The sequence below is a fragment of the Elephas maximus genome, chromosome 9 (genome assembly GCF_024166365.1).
Source record: "Elephas maximus indicus isolate mEleMax1 chromosome 9, mEleMax1 primary haplotype, whole genome shotgun sequence".
NCBI lineage: Eukaryota > Metazoa > Chordata > Mammalia > Proboscidea > Elephantidae > Elephas > Elephas maximus.
This window is the reverse complement of record NC_064827.1, coordinates 109,068,167-109,084,290: the sequence shown is the minus strand read 5'-3', so window position 1 is coordinate 109,084,290 and position 16,124 is coordinate 109,068,167. Positions and strand designations below refer to the sequence as shown.

Here is a 16,124-nt window from a genome sequence, read left to right as displayed (position 1 = left end):
AACTAGAGTCTTGCCTTGGTAATTAGAATTATTATTTAAATACAGCATCCAATTCACCTTGCTCTGTGGTGACAAAATAATCTTATAGTTGCCTCTTATTACTTAATATGAAAAATTTAAACTTCTTGTATTTAAGTGACCCCAACGTTATGAGCTCATCTTGCATTTTAAGATCTATTTATTTATCTTGCCTACACTCATGCCAAACTCTGTGTGATCCAGGCTCCTAAATATCGCGCAGGCGTGTGACATTCTTCCCTACATCACACCTTTCATCATTGCACGCTTTCCCTAACCAATTCTTGAAGAAATTAGTTTATTAAATTTCTTACTGTGCCTGGCACATGGGATAAGCCTGGGTAGTTGTTTTTTTAGTACATGCTTTGTTTTGGTTTAAATTGCCACTTCCACGAATGGTTTTGGAATACTTTAACCTACCTGAATCTCTTGCATTTGAAAGTTCCCAAAACGCTTCATGGCTGTATAACAAGAAGATAAGATTTACCCCACAATCTATTCCGGATAACATTGTTATTGAATGAGGCTTCTTTCCCCGCCTGGACTATAATGGCCTCTGTTTTACTCTTTGGTAGTAAATATTTCATAATTACATTGTGGATTGACTCCTAACCCAGACTGGGGATAAAAAAAAAAAATAAAAAAAAAACCCAAAACCAAACCCATTGCAGTCGAGCCGATGCCAACTCACAGCAACTCCACAGGACAGAGTAGAACCTCCCCTATAGGGTTTCCAAAGCTGAAATCTTTACGGAAGCAGACTACCACATCTTTTCATGTGGAGCGGCAGGGGGTTCAAACCTCTAGCAGCCTATCATTTTAAGCTCTGCACCACCAGGGCTCCATAGATTGGTGATAAAACCCAGAACAACTCATTGCCATCCAGTCGATTCCAACTCATAGGGACCCTATACGACAGAGTAGAACTGCCCTATAGAGTTTCCAAGGAGCACCTGGTGGATTTGAACTGCCAACCTTTTGTCTGGCAGCCAAACTCTTAACTACTGTGCCATCAGGGCCCCAAGATTGAGAATAGTTACTTCATATTGATTCATTCAAAAAGCGCTGTCCCTAAATGTAGATCTCCAAGTCAGATTTCCAGGACTTTTGAATCACGAGGTGCAGATTGGCATTGGGCTTAAGCCATTGTGTGGCAAAGAGCTCTCTAGGTAATTCTGAGACATACTAGCTTTAAGGATATCTGATTTAATCAACATCCAGACAGATGCAAATAAATCACAGTGACCCTTTTATTTAGGAAATGAGTAGAGCTGCATAAAATATATATTTACAGCATCTAAGAGTGCCACTACTTGAAGATGAACCATTATTTTAGGTACAACTACAAAAATCCTGCCTCTTTAACTATGGGCATGCAATCAACTTAAAGAAGCATTCTAGTTTTATTGACAGTGACTTGCTTCAGAAATCGTGTGTCCCTGATAGCATGAGTTTTATCCAGGTATCCGCTGTTAAAATGAATGACACAGGCAGTAGTTACTTTAACAGATGTTAAAGTAAATGGTGGTTAAGTTTGTGAGAAGATATAAACCTTTTTTTTTTTTTCTTTTTTGACAGTTTGTGAAAGTAGCTTTGCCTTGAGGGGTATCTAGATTTTAAGGCTGGAATGCACACTAATTTAAGAATTTAAAGAGTATCAGTATGAGATTATTGTTGCAAAGGGACCATTTAAGGGTGTTGAAAATCAACAATTCAGAACACCATAAACAGATTGCTGTGCAGGTTTAATAGGCCATTTGCAACTTGGAAGCACATCATCACCAAGTGAATCAGGGCTCTGATGAATTCATGTTTTCAGAGTACAGGGAGGCCTCAGCTTACGACATATTTGAATTACGATGAACCACACTTATGACTGTATGTTTGTTTTTGTATATTTTATCATTAGTAATATGTTCTACATACAGTGCTGGAACCTGTAATTTACTGATGTTGTCATTCTTGGATGTTCACTCACAAATGTTCAGTGTTATGATTTACTGTTGAAAACACTGCTGTATAGCAGGCTATAAGTAAAAAAAAAAAGTATTCAACTTTGGTCAGTGCCAACTTAAACGATGTAGTCATCAGAACGGAACCCCATCATAAGTCAGGGACCACCTGTACTTATATATATAATTTTACCAGGAACTTTGAACAAAAAATTTTTGATGGCTGACATTTATGTCAGAATACATAAATCTTATAAGAGAGCAGAATGTGCTTAAACATTATCAAAGCTTGAATAGGAACCTTACTAAGACAGTCACAAGATCAGTGAACCATGGTTGCGAGACTTCTGGAGTCTTGGAAACAGGACATATTCATTCATTAATCATTGATTGTTTTCTGAAAGAATAAGTTTCAAGTGTTTCAGTGAGCCTGATCACCTAGATATGTAAAAATAAACAAGCCACTTCTAAAAGTTATAGCTCAAGGCATAGCTGTAGGCATTTAAAATATTATATATATGTTTTTTTTAATTCAGTCACTCATTCAGTTATTCAGGCATTCATTCAATTTATTTATGATAATACAGCAACATAGGTTTCTAACATTTAATAAGATGACCTTGAGTGTCATGGGCAAGAGAACTCTCTCTGTTTTTATTAAGTAAAACCTACCATTTTATTTCAAAGGGATAAAAATAGCCTGGACAGACTAGAGCAGAAAATACTATAGACTTGTAGAATGACAGCATAAACAACTATTATGTGTTCAGTTGGAACCCTGGTGGCATAGTGGTTAAGAACTATGGCTGCTAACCAAAAGGTCAGCAGTTGGAATCCACCAAGTGCTCTTTGGAAACCATATGGGGCAGTTCTACTCTGTCCTGTAGGGTTGCAATGAGTCAAAATCGACTTGACAGCAGTGGGTTTTTTTTTTTTTTTTTAATGTGTTCAGTTAGTATAAAACTTTGGTTTTCAAAATGATGCCACTTCTATTCTGCTGGTCCTGGGGCAGTGGACTCAGGATCTTCAAAGACATTTATTATACGACTTTTAAGTAGTATATTGTTGAATGGAATATGGTTAGCAGCAAAGTAATCAGTCAAATCCACACAGAAACTTTCATGATAAATAAATAAATGTAAAGGATATTTCCAGAATTCCTGGGAACAGGTTAAAATATATGAGCCATAAGGCTCTTTTAGTCACTAGAAACTTTAGAAATTTTTATGTTGACAGGTAGATGGAAAACAGAGTTAAGGATTGGGTGGAGGCAAACTGATTTCAGGAAAATGAGTGAACAAATTGAAAGGGATTGTTTTAGTTACCTAATGCTACCATACAAAAAATATTACAAGTGAGTGGCTTTAAAGAACAAAAATGTATTTTTTCACAGTTCTGGAGGCTAAAAGCCCAAATCAGGTCTCCACTGTGCCAGTTCTTTCTGTGGACCTCTCTCCTAGTTTCTGGTGACTGCCAGTAATCCTTGGTGTTTCTTTGTGTATTGAGGGTATTCATGTGGCATCTGTCTTCTCTGTGTGTGTGTATGCATCTGTTCTGTTTTTATATGACACCACTTAGAAGTCATTAGGTTTAGGACCCACCCTACTCTGTGTGGCCTCATTTACATAACCAAAGAAAACCTCAACTTTCAAACAGTGTGATATTTATAGGTACATAGGTTAGGACAATACTTCAATTCATAACAGATTAAGATTTGATAATTGAGAGGTTTGTTATAAAATAACACTGAAAAATACACCAGTATAAAGACACCGAAGCCATAATAGGGCAGTAAGTCCAATCCATATGGAAATGTGGCTTTTCCTCTTGTCAGTGTTGTGCTTGCCTTGTGTATTTGTGTTCCTATATATGACAGCTAGAAGACTTAGAGCCTGGGCTTTAGGATTCTTCCTTTAATCAAGAGGAAGTTGGTACCAAATCTGTTTTGGTGTTTATGTGTAGAATGGAAAAGAGTGCATTCCCAAGGAAGCATTTAGACTGATAGATATCCTCCTATTGTAATCTATAAGGAGCCGTGTGGCACAGTGGTTAAAGCACTCAGCTGCTAACCGAAACATTCGTGGTTTTAACTCACCAGCCAATCCTCAGGAGAAAGATGTGTCAGTCTGCTTCCGTAAAGATTTACAGCATCAGAAACCCTGTGGGGCAGTTCTGCTCTGCCCTGTAGGGTCGCTATGAGTCGGAATCAACTGGACAGCAGCGGGTTTCAGTTTGGCTTGAATTTATTGTAATCTATACTTGATCATGTAAAAACGTAGACACTGATATTCCTCCCCAGCCCAAATAAATCCTCTGAATTACAACATGAAAATCTTTGCTAATTTTTCTTGTCGTTATATTTATTGTTCACAGTCCTTGTTGAATTCATCCCATTCACAGATTTTCCTGTCCCTAAAATAAATCACTCTGAAATCACTCCTCTAGTCTAAATTCACTATTCCTTTTATGTTCTTTCCTCTACCCAGTTTTGAGAATCATATTTTAAAATGAAAACACATATGTGTATTCATTACCAATTTTTTTCCTACTATAAAATTTTACTCCCAAAGGAAAGAAATAGAGGGAATGCAACTTCAGATTACTTTGTTGTTGAGAAACTGTGATGGAAACTAGAGTCAAATAAATACCTAATAGGGTGTGTGTGTGTGTCCTATTCCTTCTAAGAGATGTGTTCAGTTTCACTGTCATACAGTATTCCTATTTTTTTTTTTTTTTCATTTTTAGAAGTCTGCCAACTTGATTACTTTGCAGAGACTTGCCAGAGAAACAAAGACAAACATTTGTGGCAAATTTTGTTGACCAACAGCAATACACTGACTACAGAGGAAGAGAAACATTCAAGAGCACCGTGTAATCCAGGCATTGGCAATTATCCTTCAAGAAAATTGCACTATAACCTTGACACCACAGTGCCTACTTATATGGGTCTTATACCATTGGATCCACATTTTAATTCTTCAAGAGAGAAGGATGATGAGTTTAATGTATGTGAGAAATGGCTCAACATTAGGAATGAGAGAACTTATACTGAAGAAAAATCTTGCGAATGTAATAAAAACGTGGAAGTTCTTAGTCATAATAAGGAAGGTATTCAGTATCAGAAAATTCAGACTTTGAAGCAAGCTTTTGAATATGGTGAACATGGAAAACCTTTCCATAATGCAACTGCCCTCATTACACTTAAGAGTGCCCACACAAAAGGAAAATCTTATAATAAATTTGGAGAAAGCATACGTCATAAATCAACCCTTACTCTGTCACAGAACATTCTCTTAGAGAAGAATAATTATGAACTTAATGGTTATGAATGTAGTGAAAATAGGAATAATTTCAGTGGGATCACTCACCTTCAGAGAATGGACACAAGAGGGAAAATTTTTAGCCATAAACCACACTTGAGAGAACATCAGAGAACCCATACAGGAGTGAAACCCCTGGAACATGGAAAAAACTTCAGCAATGATTCAGCAGTTACAGTACATGAGACAACTCACACAATGGAGAATTCCTGTGAGCATAACACATACAGGGAAAACTTCAGCTCCCAGTCAGCCTTCACTGTACATGAGAGAACTCATACAAGGGCAAAACCCTATGATTGGAAAGAATGTGGGAAATCTTTTACAAAGTCATACTTCATTTTACATAAGAGAAGTCATATAGGTAAGAAAACCTATGAATGTAATGAATGTGGAACAGTTTTCCTCTGGGAATCATTCCTTAAGACGCATCAGAGAATGCATTCAGGGAAGAAGAACCCCTATGAACATAGTGAATGTGAGAATGTTTACAACCAGAAGTCATATTTCAGAGAAAATCAGAGGACTGACACAGAGGAGAAACAGTATGAATGTAGCAAGTGTGGAAAATTGTTTTGTAAAAAGTCACTCTTCATTCTTCATCAGAGGACTCACACAGGGGAGAAACCCTATGTATGTTTTGAATGTGGCAAAGCTTTCAGCCAGAAATCAGGCCTACGAAAACATCAGGGGACTCACACAGGGGAGAAGCCCTATGAATGTATTGAATGTGGGAAAGCTTTCAGACAGAAGGCAGGCCTAGTCATACATCAGAGAATTCACACAGGGGAGAAACCATATGAGTGTAATGAATGTGAGAAAACATTCACCCACAAATCACACCTCAGAGTACATCAGAGAACTCACACAGGTGAAAAACCCTATGAATGTAATGAATGTGGGAAAATTTTTAGCCATAATTCAAGTCTCAGAGACCATCAGAGAATTCATACAGGGGAAAAACCATATAAGTGTCAAGAATGTGGAAAAAGTTTTGGTGATAAGTCAACCCTCATACTACATCAGAGAACTCACACAGGGGAGAAACCATATAAATGTGATGAATGTGGGAAGACTTTCAGCCAGAAGTCACACCTCAATGGACATCAGAGAATTCACACAGGGGAGAAACCCTATGAATGTAGTGCATGTGGGAAAACTTTCAACCTGAAATCAGGCCTAAGAAAACATCAGAAAACTCACACAGGAGCAAAACCCTATAAATGTGATGGCTGTGGGAAATTTTTCAGCCAAAAATCAAACCTCCGAGTTCATCATAGAATACACACAGGGGAGAAACCTTATCAATGTGATGAGTGCGGGAAAACTTTCCGCCAGAAATCTAACCTCAGAAGTCATCAGAGAATTCACACAGGAGAGAAACCCTATCAATGTAATGAATGTGGAGAAGCTTTCACTGTGACATCAGGCTTAAGAAGTCATCAGAGAACCCACACAGGGAGGAAACCCTATGAATGCAATGAATATGGGAAAACTTTCAGTCAGAAATCATATTTTAGAGATCATAACAGGACTCACATAGGAGATTAAACGTGAACATGGGAAAACTTTTAGTCAAATTAAATCTCAGATATATCAGAAAATACAGGAGAGAAACTATGAGTGTAATGAACGTGAACGTGGGAAAGATCTCAAGAAGTCAAGACTTAGAAAAGATTGAGAACTTGCACACTGGAGTAGTCCTGTGAATATAATGCTCACGGAAAGTTCCTGTCCAAGAAATCAGCCCTCACTAAACGTCAGAGAACTTACACACAAGACAAATTCTTGAAGTGTACATGGGCGGTTTTTTCAGACCGAGTTCATTCTTCATTGTATATCAGAGAACTCAAGAGAATGTCGTAAAAATACGCAGACTTTCTTCCAGAAACGAAACCTCATTGAGCACCACAGAAATCTCAGTGAAGGAAACTTAGAATGTAATTTGTTGGCCAAAAGCCAACTTCTTCAGTATGACAGAAAATAAATACTATATCAAAACACACACAAAAGAAACCTTATGTTTGGGAATGGATATAGAAAATACTCCTCTAAAAGGGATTAACCCTCACCTTAACTTACACATAGGTAATTTCCATGTGGTATATACTGACTACTTTGTCACCAGCCCTCTTCCAAGGCCCCCTCTTATCCAAGTGGGATCATTTTACCAGTTCGTAGCTAGTCACTTTGAGGACTAAGGTGTACCTGACCCAAGCCATGGTATTTTCAGTCGCCTCCTATGCATATGAATAAGGAAGACCAAAGAAGAACGATGCCTCTGAATTATGGTGTTGGCAAAGAATATTGAATATACCGTGGACTGCTAGAAAAATAAACAAATCTGTCTCGGAAGAAGTACAGCCAGAATGCTCCTTAGATACGAGGATGGTGAGACTTCGTCTCATATACTTTGGACATGTTATCAGGAGAGACCAGTCCCTGGAGAAGGACATCATTCTTGGTAAAGTCAGTGAAAAAGAGGAAGACCCTCAACGATTGTGGGATGGCGGAGGACTGGGCAGTGTTTTGTTCTATTGTACATAGGCTCTTTTATGAGTCGGAACCAACTCAACGGTGCCTAACGACGTCAGTGACATTGTCTCCTGTCTCTGGTCAGAATGGTCTCTCAGGGCAACCTTGAGAGTCTGCACTGAATGCAGATCATTATGAGGTGAAAGGAACCAGGGTCTAAGAATATGTGGAGAAGGCTTTATTCCTCTACCTCTGATACTTAAACTTTCTGTGAGGAAGAAATAAACATGTTCTCTGCTGAGATGTTACCATTTGGGTGTACTTGTTACTAACATATTGTAGCCATCCCTCAGCTAACGCACCCTTGAATAGTGACTTCTGTGAGAACTCAGCACTCAGTGTATATTACAGATGCCACAAAGGACAAACACCTGACAATATTTTGAATGATCATAAGCGTTTATTCACAAGTCTTCATTATTAATGAAATATATGTAGTGAGAAATCCAACATTTCAATATATATATGAAAGCCCTTACCAAGAAGTGATGTCTCATTAAATATCAGTTAATTAAAGGTATAAATGTTTTGAATGTGTGAAAGTTTTCAACAAACATTCCTATCTTATTATTTATCAATGAGTGTTCTGAGGGAAAAATACTGATTTGAGAAATGTAAGTAAAAGCCTTTATCTAAAAATTGTTTTATCAGAATTCTTCATGTATACTATCAGAACATTTAATAACATATAACAAAATATTCATCGATATTCATTAGAATAAGAAACTTTTTAATGGCCAGAAGAACTTGCATAATAGAAACAACAGCATCAATTTATTTGTGAGTATTCTGTAGTGTTTCTTATGTGAGTATGTATGTGTGCATACCACTTAGCTATTTGTTTGGTATGTGTATTGGAACCCAGCATCACTGTAGTAGAATTATGTTCCCTTCACTTAATTATTATAAACTATGATTTCCCCCAAGTATATTAATAACAAATAAACTCTTCCGGGAAAATAACTGAAAAGTTTAAAATACCATACCACATCATGTTATCTTTTAGTATGTGTGTACATATACAACTGGTTTGTAAAACAAGCCTGATTTTAAGAGCAACTCTGAACAGTGGTGGTCAGCAAGAAAAGTATCTCTTTCCTCATATTCCTGATATGTTCCCTGAGGTGTGTACATAAACTGAACTGATTAAATCCTAATTATAACGCCTGCAGTATCTGCAAGTTGTACTTCCTATGACAGAGTGCCGTATGGCGTACTCTGCAGTTTTCTTTCTGGTGTTGACCTAGTGGCTAAGAACATGTACTTGGAGCCAGACTACCTGTTCTGAAATTTTTAATCCCTGTGGGACATTGGGTAAAAAAAAAAAAAATTTTAATCCCTGTTGGACATTGGGTAGGTTACATAAACTGTACCTTAGTTTCCTCATTTGCAAAGTGGAGGTGATGTCACTTCCCTCATCAGGTTATTATGAAGATTAAAGTTGTTTATGTAAAGTAAACGGGAGAATGGTATCTGGTAAGTTTTATGTATTGTTAAGTATTGTTATTACTGCCACCATCATAATGGCCAATATTTCTTGAATTTGTGTGAATAAATGCTAAAAGATTGAACAGATTCAGTTGGTTGGCTGTCTAGGACCCATCCCTACTTTTTCCTCACTATCAGAGCAACTCCTCTCTTGGTGATTCAGGGGTAAGACTTGAGCCTGGATTAAGCATGAAAATATACCTTCTGTGGAGTAGACTTTTCAACCTTTTTTTCATTATCACCCCCAAAGAACCCTTTCAGATTTTCCTTGTTGCCTCCAACTCAATATTTTCGTACCAAAGATGTCCGTCTATATACTGTGTTTCTACTTTATACATAAGGCTTTTTTTTTTTTTTTTTTTTGGTCCCTCCTCCCCTCAAGAACGTAAGTTTTGCCTTCCTGGAGGCAGTATTTTCCCTGTTGGGATTCCACAGCTTAGAGTGTGACTAACTCAGCTACATCCAGGGAGAATTTTGAAGAACATTTTTATGGATTTCCTCACTGATAAGTTATTCATTATGCCGTTGTGTAAAAGAGGTTTTCCTGCTTCATGAACAGTCATATTATCTTTGGGCACTTAGCATACTGTCAGGCATGTCTCACATATTAAATATATGAAACACATTAAATCATCAACCAACATATGTTGTGGCATTTGTGTGTGTGGGGGGATATGTGGTTAAGTATTAACATCTATTTCTTCAGGGTAATAAATAGCTAGCTGTTTTTATACCATTAGTTTATTTCATATCATTCCCTTTGATTTGGAATACTTTTTTTCTTGTAATGAATTATCACTTGTGGTGTGGCAAATGTCTGCTTTGTGCTCCTTTCTGACATTAATAACAAATCCTGCAACAGGGCAGCAGGTAACCCATATGAGACAATCATAGTATCTCATCCTCCTGCTTCATTTATTCCAGGGAAGGATGTTTAATCCAAAATCTACCAATGAATGACCTTCTAGGGCTTCTGAAATGCAACAGGAGAAAATAAGGTGGTATGTAGTGAGAAGCAGATGTAACAGAATTCTTATATCTCACAAGTCCAGGCAGTGTATGTCTCCCTGAAGACTACAATAGCATTGGTCTTTCAGTGGTTTTATTATATAGCCAATAAACACGGGTAACATGTATACACTTTGATTTGTTTCTGAGCTAATTTTTATTTTAATGTGATCTACAGAAAAGTTGCCAGGAAAATACAAAGTATTCCTTTTGACTCCCCCAAATGCTAACATTTTATCAGATTTCTGTTACTCTCTCTTGAATGGATGGAGTTCATAAGTTTTCCTGAAATGTTGAAGACTAAGTGACAGACATGAGGCCTATTTTTACTAAATACTTCAGTGTATATATCCTAAAAGCAAGTAATTTTCTTAGGAACCTCAGTACATTTATGAAAATCAGGAGATTAACACTAATAAAATAGTATAGTTCTCATTTGGCACAAATTTCGTATTTGCAAATTTGCGTACTCACAGTTGCAAACTGAAAGATTGGTGGTTCGAAACCACCAGCAGCTAGTCAGGAGAAAAGACCTAGAAATCTACTCCCATGAAGATACATCCTAGAAAATGCTATGGGGCAGTTCTATTCTGTCCTATTGGGTCAGTGTGAATCGGAACCAACAGCACATGACAACAATGACCCTGTATATAGTTTCATATTTGCTAATTTACTGTGGCAATGCTAGAATACAACTACTGTGAAGAACAAGAATCGACTGTATTATGTAATGTATATACCTTATTCACATTTTACCAATTGTCCCAATAATTCGGTTATAGCAAAAATTAAAATCCAAGACTGTTCATTGCATTATGTTGTCCTATCTCTTTAGTCTTCCTTATTCTTAAGCAGTTTTTCAGACCTTCTTTGCATTTCATGACATTGGCATATGTTGTAGATTGAATTGTGTCCCCCTAAAATATGTGTTGTAATCCTAACCCCTGTAGAAGAGCCCTGGTGGCACTGTGGTTATGAGCTCACCTGCTAACCAAAAGGTCAGCAGTTCGAATCAACCAAGTGCTCCTTGGAAACCCTATGGGGCAGTTCTACTCTGTCCTATAGGGTTGCTATGAGTTGGAATTGACAGCAGTGGGGGATGCCTGTAGAAGGAGCCCTGGTTGTGCAATGGTTAAGCACTTGGCTACAAACCAAAAGGTCGGCAGCTTGAACATAACAGCTGCTTTGAGGGAGAAAGATGTGGCAGTCTGCTTCCGTAAAGATTACAGCCTTGGAACCCCCAAGGGGCAGTTTTAGTCTGTCCTATAGGGTTGCTATGAGTTATAATCAACTTGATGGTAATGGATTTTTTATTCCATTTCTTTGTTAATGAGGCCGTATTACTGTTGGGTGTGTCTTAAACCTAATTACTTCTGAGATATAAAAGGAGCAGATTAGACACAGAGAGGAGTGAACACAATGGGGAAAATGGATGTCACATGGAGCTCACCAAGAAACCAAGGAACACAAGCTGAAAGAGACAAAGATTTTCCCCTAGAACAGACAGCCTTCCCCTAGAGCCAGTGCCCTGAATTCGGACTTCCAGCTTCCTAAACTGTGAGAAAATTTCTGTCTGCTAAAGCCTCCCACTTGTATTTATATTACAGCACCAGGGGTGGGGCCAAGATGGTGGAGTAGTCAGACACTTCCTGTGGTCCCTCTTACAACAAAGACCTGAAAACACAAGTGAATCAATTATATATGACAATCTAGGAGCCCTGAACATCAAAGGCAAATTTGAGGAATTGGACTGAGCTCAGGGGGAGGGAGAAATGGTTCAGAAGTAGTGAGGAATTGCCAGACCTGACGCAGCAGGAATCGACACCCCGCAGGCCAGATCCACTATGTGATGAAACAAGCAGTGGCATTTGAGGTGCGTTTTCCACATCAGGAGAGACCAAGTGGCAGAGAGTCCACTCACACCTCCAGAATCAGTGAAAAGCAGTGTTGAATCCGCAAAAGATTAAGTACATGTGTCTAACCAACTGCGCGGATCAAAAAACACCCCTGTGGGAAAAACATCTCTCACATTTACCTGCCCCCTCTCATTCTGCACTGGGATCAGGCCAGCTTCAAAGATTGCCACCTCCCGTGGGCCAAAAGTAGGACCTGTCATCCACCCTGAGTCACTCTTCCAGCCTTGGAGAGGGGACAAATTAACAAACAGGAAAAAATAATCTGCCAGCTCTCCTAAGCCAGGAACTCAGAGCAGAAACAGCTCCTTTGCCTAGGCACAGGCATAAGGGGTCCACGGACTTTGAATCCCTTGCACCCTGTCTAGGACTGTAGGTAAAAGCCTGGACCACACACTTGGTGACCGACTACCTGGACACCTGAGCTGAATCCATACAAGAAAAGTAGGAGGACTCCTGGTCTCACATACCTAGTAACAGGTCTAACTACCTGGTGACAGGATGTTACAGCTTCAAGGTGCCAATAATCAAACCAGCTCACATAAGCAGCCTATTTGGGCATATCAAAACAAAACAAGAAGCTAGGACACAGTAAGCAAACATAAATACAATAACTTATTGATGGCTCGGAGACAACAGTCAATATCAAATCACGTTAACAGGCAGACCATGATGGCTTCAGCAAGCTCCCAAAACAAAGAATCAAGAAATCTTCTGGATGAAGAGAATATCCTGGAATTACCAGAGGCAGAATACAAAAGATTAATGTACAGAACTCTTCAAGAAATCAGGAAGGAGATCAGGCAAAATGCAGAACAAGCCAAGGAGCACACAGACAAAGCAATAGAGGAACTTAAGATTAGAGAAGAGCATAATGACAAATTTATATTACAGCAGCACTAGATACCTAAGACAGCATATTTGAAGAGTTCAGGACATGTTCTGAGGAATGCCCCTCAGTTTAGTTCTATCAGATATTTCTTTATAATTAGATTTAGGTTATGCACCCTTAACAGCAATACCACAGCTGGACAATGAATAAGGAAGACCGAAAAAGAACTGATAACTTCGAATTGTGGTGTTGGCAAAGAATATTGAATATACCATGGACTGCCAAAAGAACGAACAAATCTGTCTTGGAAGAAGTACAACCAGAATGCTCCTTAGAAGCAAGGATGGCGAGACTGCGTCTTACATACTTTGGACATGTTGTCAGAAGGGATCAGTCCCTGGAGAAGGACATCATGCTTGGCAGAGTACAGGGTCAGCGGAAAAGAGGAAGACCCTCAATGAGGTGCATTGACACAGTGGCTGCAACAATGAGCTCAAGCATAACAACGATTGTAAGGATGGCTCAGGACTGGGCAGTGTTTCGTTCTGTTGTGCATAGGGTCACTATGAGTCAGAACCAACTCGACGGCACCTAACAACAACAATGCTGGGCTCTCCTCACTACAGGAGGTGTATGCTGTCAGTGCTATTACTGATTGTCTTAGTTACCTAGTGCTACTGTAGTAGAAATACCACAAGTGGTGGTTGGGGGGGGGCCGCTTTAAAGAACCGAAATTTATTTTTCTCACTATTCTGGAGGCTGAAAATCCAAGCCAGGATCTCTGGTGCACTGATTCTTTCCTTGTAGGTAGTCTCTGCCATTCCTTGGTTCCTTGGCTTATAGATGATCCTCCCCCTCAGACTTCTGCTTAAACACCCACCCTGGAAAAACTACATTTCTCACTGACTGTACTGGAAAGGGGGAATGGGAGCAACCCCAAACAAAACCTCAGACTCCCACTGTTCTTACCTGAATTTCTAGCAGTTATTCATTAATAAATGCTTCTAAATTATTGCATTTTGATCAATTTCTGAAATTCTAAAATGGTTGTTTTTGACAATGTTGTCCACTTTTATACTTGTATTTGTGGGAGAGAATTCACAGACCTGTTCATGCTTCCATAGCCAGAAACCTACCTTTGAAATTAATTTTAATACTATATTTTATTGTATTACAGCTGGCTTCATATAGCCCCACCAGACTTTCATGGGCTTATAATTTGTGATTCATTAAAAATGAAAAAAATTATAAATATAAAAAGCAAGCAAACTTGACATTACAGACATTAAAACCCAAGATTATTAATACAACATTTAGTTGAAACTATAAGAGAATTCAACAAGAAATAGTATTAATGCATATAAACCAACAGCTTTCCTGTCTACGGATAAGAATGTATTAGAAAATATATTTAAACTTCTATTTACAATACAAGAAGGATAAAATTAAATATACTAAACCAAATAAGAATTGTTATATGTGCATTTATGTCAAAATGAAGACAATAAGAGGTACTCAAGAATAAAGGGCAACTACGGTAAATACTGTAACATATACAAGCTTTCAATAACAGTAATAAAAAATACGTGAGTGGTTACATATATATATGCTATATGGGTGTGGGAAGGCATATGGGAGTATATGCGTCTGGATAATATGTGTCTGGATATACAGTTATGTTTGTGGGCATATGTATATACAAGCTTGTATGCACAGCATATATATTCACATATACAGTAAACCACATGGTGGCACAGCTAACAATAATGCTTCCTAGACATGGGCAAACACTTCCTGGGATTGATTTACTGGGCTTGAAGTCTCCAGACCATAGGCTTGTGGGACAACTAGGTCAATTAGCATAACTTAGTTCGTAAAGATAATAATTGTGGGGATTGTAACCAATGTTGTGGAACAATTTATGTATGAATTGTTGATTGGAAATCTAATTTGCTGTGTAATTTCCACCTAAAACAGAATAAAATATATATTTCTAGTGGGATGCAAAGTCTAAGCTCTGGCACCATAATCAAGTTTCAAGATTAAAAAGAAAGCAAGTGAATGTATAAGAACGACACAGATACCAAGGACAAAAGTGTAAACCTTACTATGTAAAAGCTTAACATTGTGATTGACCAAAATCAACAACAAGAAGTTATAAATAATATCCAAGACAAATTCAGGGACCATTGCAACACATATGAGGAAGGGCTAATTCATAAAACATTTTACACATCAAACAGAAAAATGATACAAACCCAATAAAAAATATGGATATACAACATGAGTAAAACCAAAAAACCAGCCCTGTTGCCTTTGAGCCAATACCAACTTATAGCGACTCTGTAGGACAGAGTAAAACTGCCACATAGGGTTTCCAACGAACTGCTGGTGAATTCCAGCTACCCACCTTTTGGTTAGCAGCTGAACGCTTAACCACTGTACCACCAGGGCTCCAGAACATGAATAGTCAATTCTTTTATCCTCCATAATAATATTCACTGTTGTAAAGGGTGTGGAGAAACAGCATGAACTAGTACATCTTTTGTGTGTGTGCGTGTGCTTAAGGTAAAGTTTACAGCTCAAGTTAATTTCTCATACAAAAATTTACAAACTTACCGTTTTGTGACATTAGTTGCAATCCCCATGATGTGGCACCTTTTCACCCCAGACTCTGTCCATTCAACCAGTTCCTCTGCCTTCCTGCCTTCTCATCCTGCCTCCGGACAGAAGCCGCCCATTTGGTCTCATGTATCTGATTGAACTAAGAAGCACACTCCTCATGTGTATTATTTTTTGTTTTATATTCCTGTCTAATCTTTGTCTTAAGAATGGGCTTCAGGAATGGTTTCAGTTCTGGGTTAACAGAGCCTCTGGGGGCTGTAATTTCAGGCGTTCCTCCAGTATCTGTCAGACCATTGTGTCTGGTCTTTATGTTTGAATTTGAGTTGTGCTCTGTGGTTTTTTTCCCCGCTCCATCTGGGACTCATTGTTGTGTTCCGTGTCAGGGCAGTTATGGGTGGTAGCCAGGCACCATCTAGTTTTCTTGTCTCAGGCT

General features: G+C 38.4%; 1 protein-coding gene across 6 annotated transcripts in view; it reads left to right on the top strand.

The window, feature by feature from the left end:
- LOC126082358 (zinc finger protein 782-like) overlaps window positions 1–14,357 on the top strand; it is a 33,424-nt gene extending 19,067 nt beyond the window's left edge. For all 6 annotated transcript variants that reach the window (XM_049894877.1, XM_049894876.1, XM_049894875.1 and 3 more), the window contains one exon: window positions 4,716–14,357. In XM_049894877.1, the coding sequence (XP_049750834.1) occupies window positions 4,716–6,841 (2,126 nt within the window). In that variant the 3' untranslated portion in view covers window positions 6,842–14,357. The remainder of the gene's footprint in view (window positions 1–4,715) is intronic.
- Window positions 14,358–16,124: the final 1,767 nt, after the last annotated feature.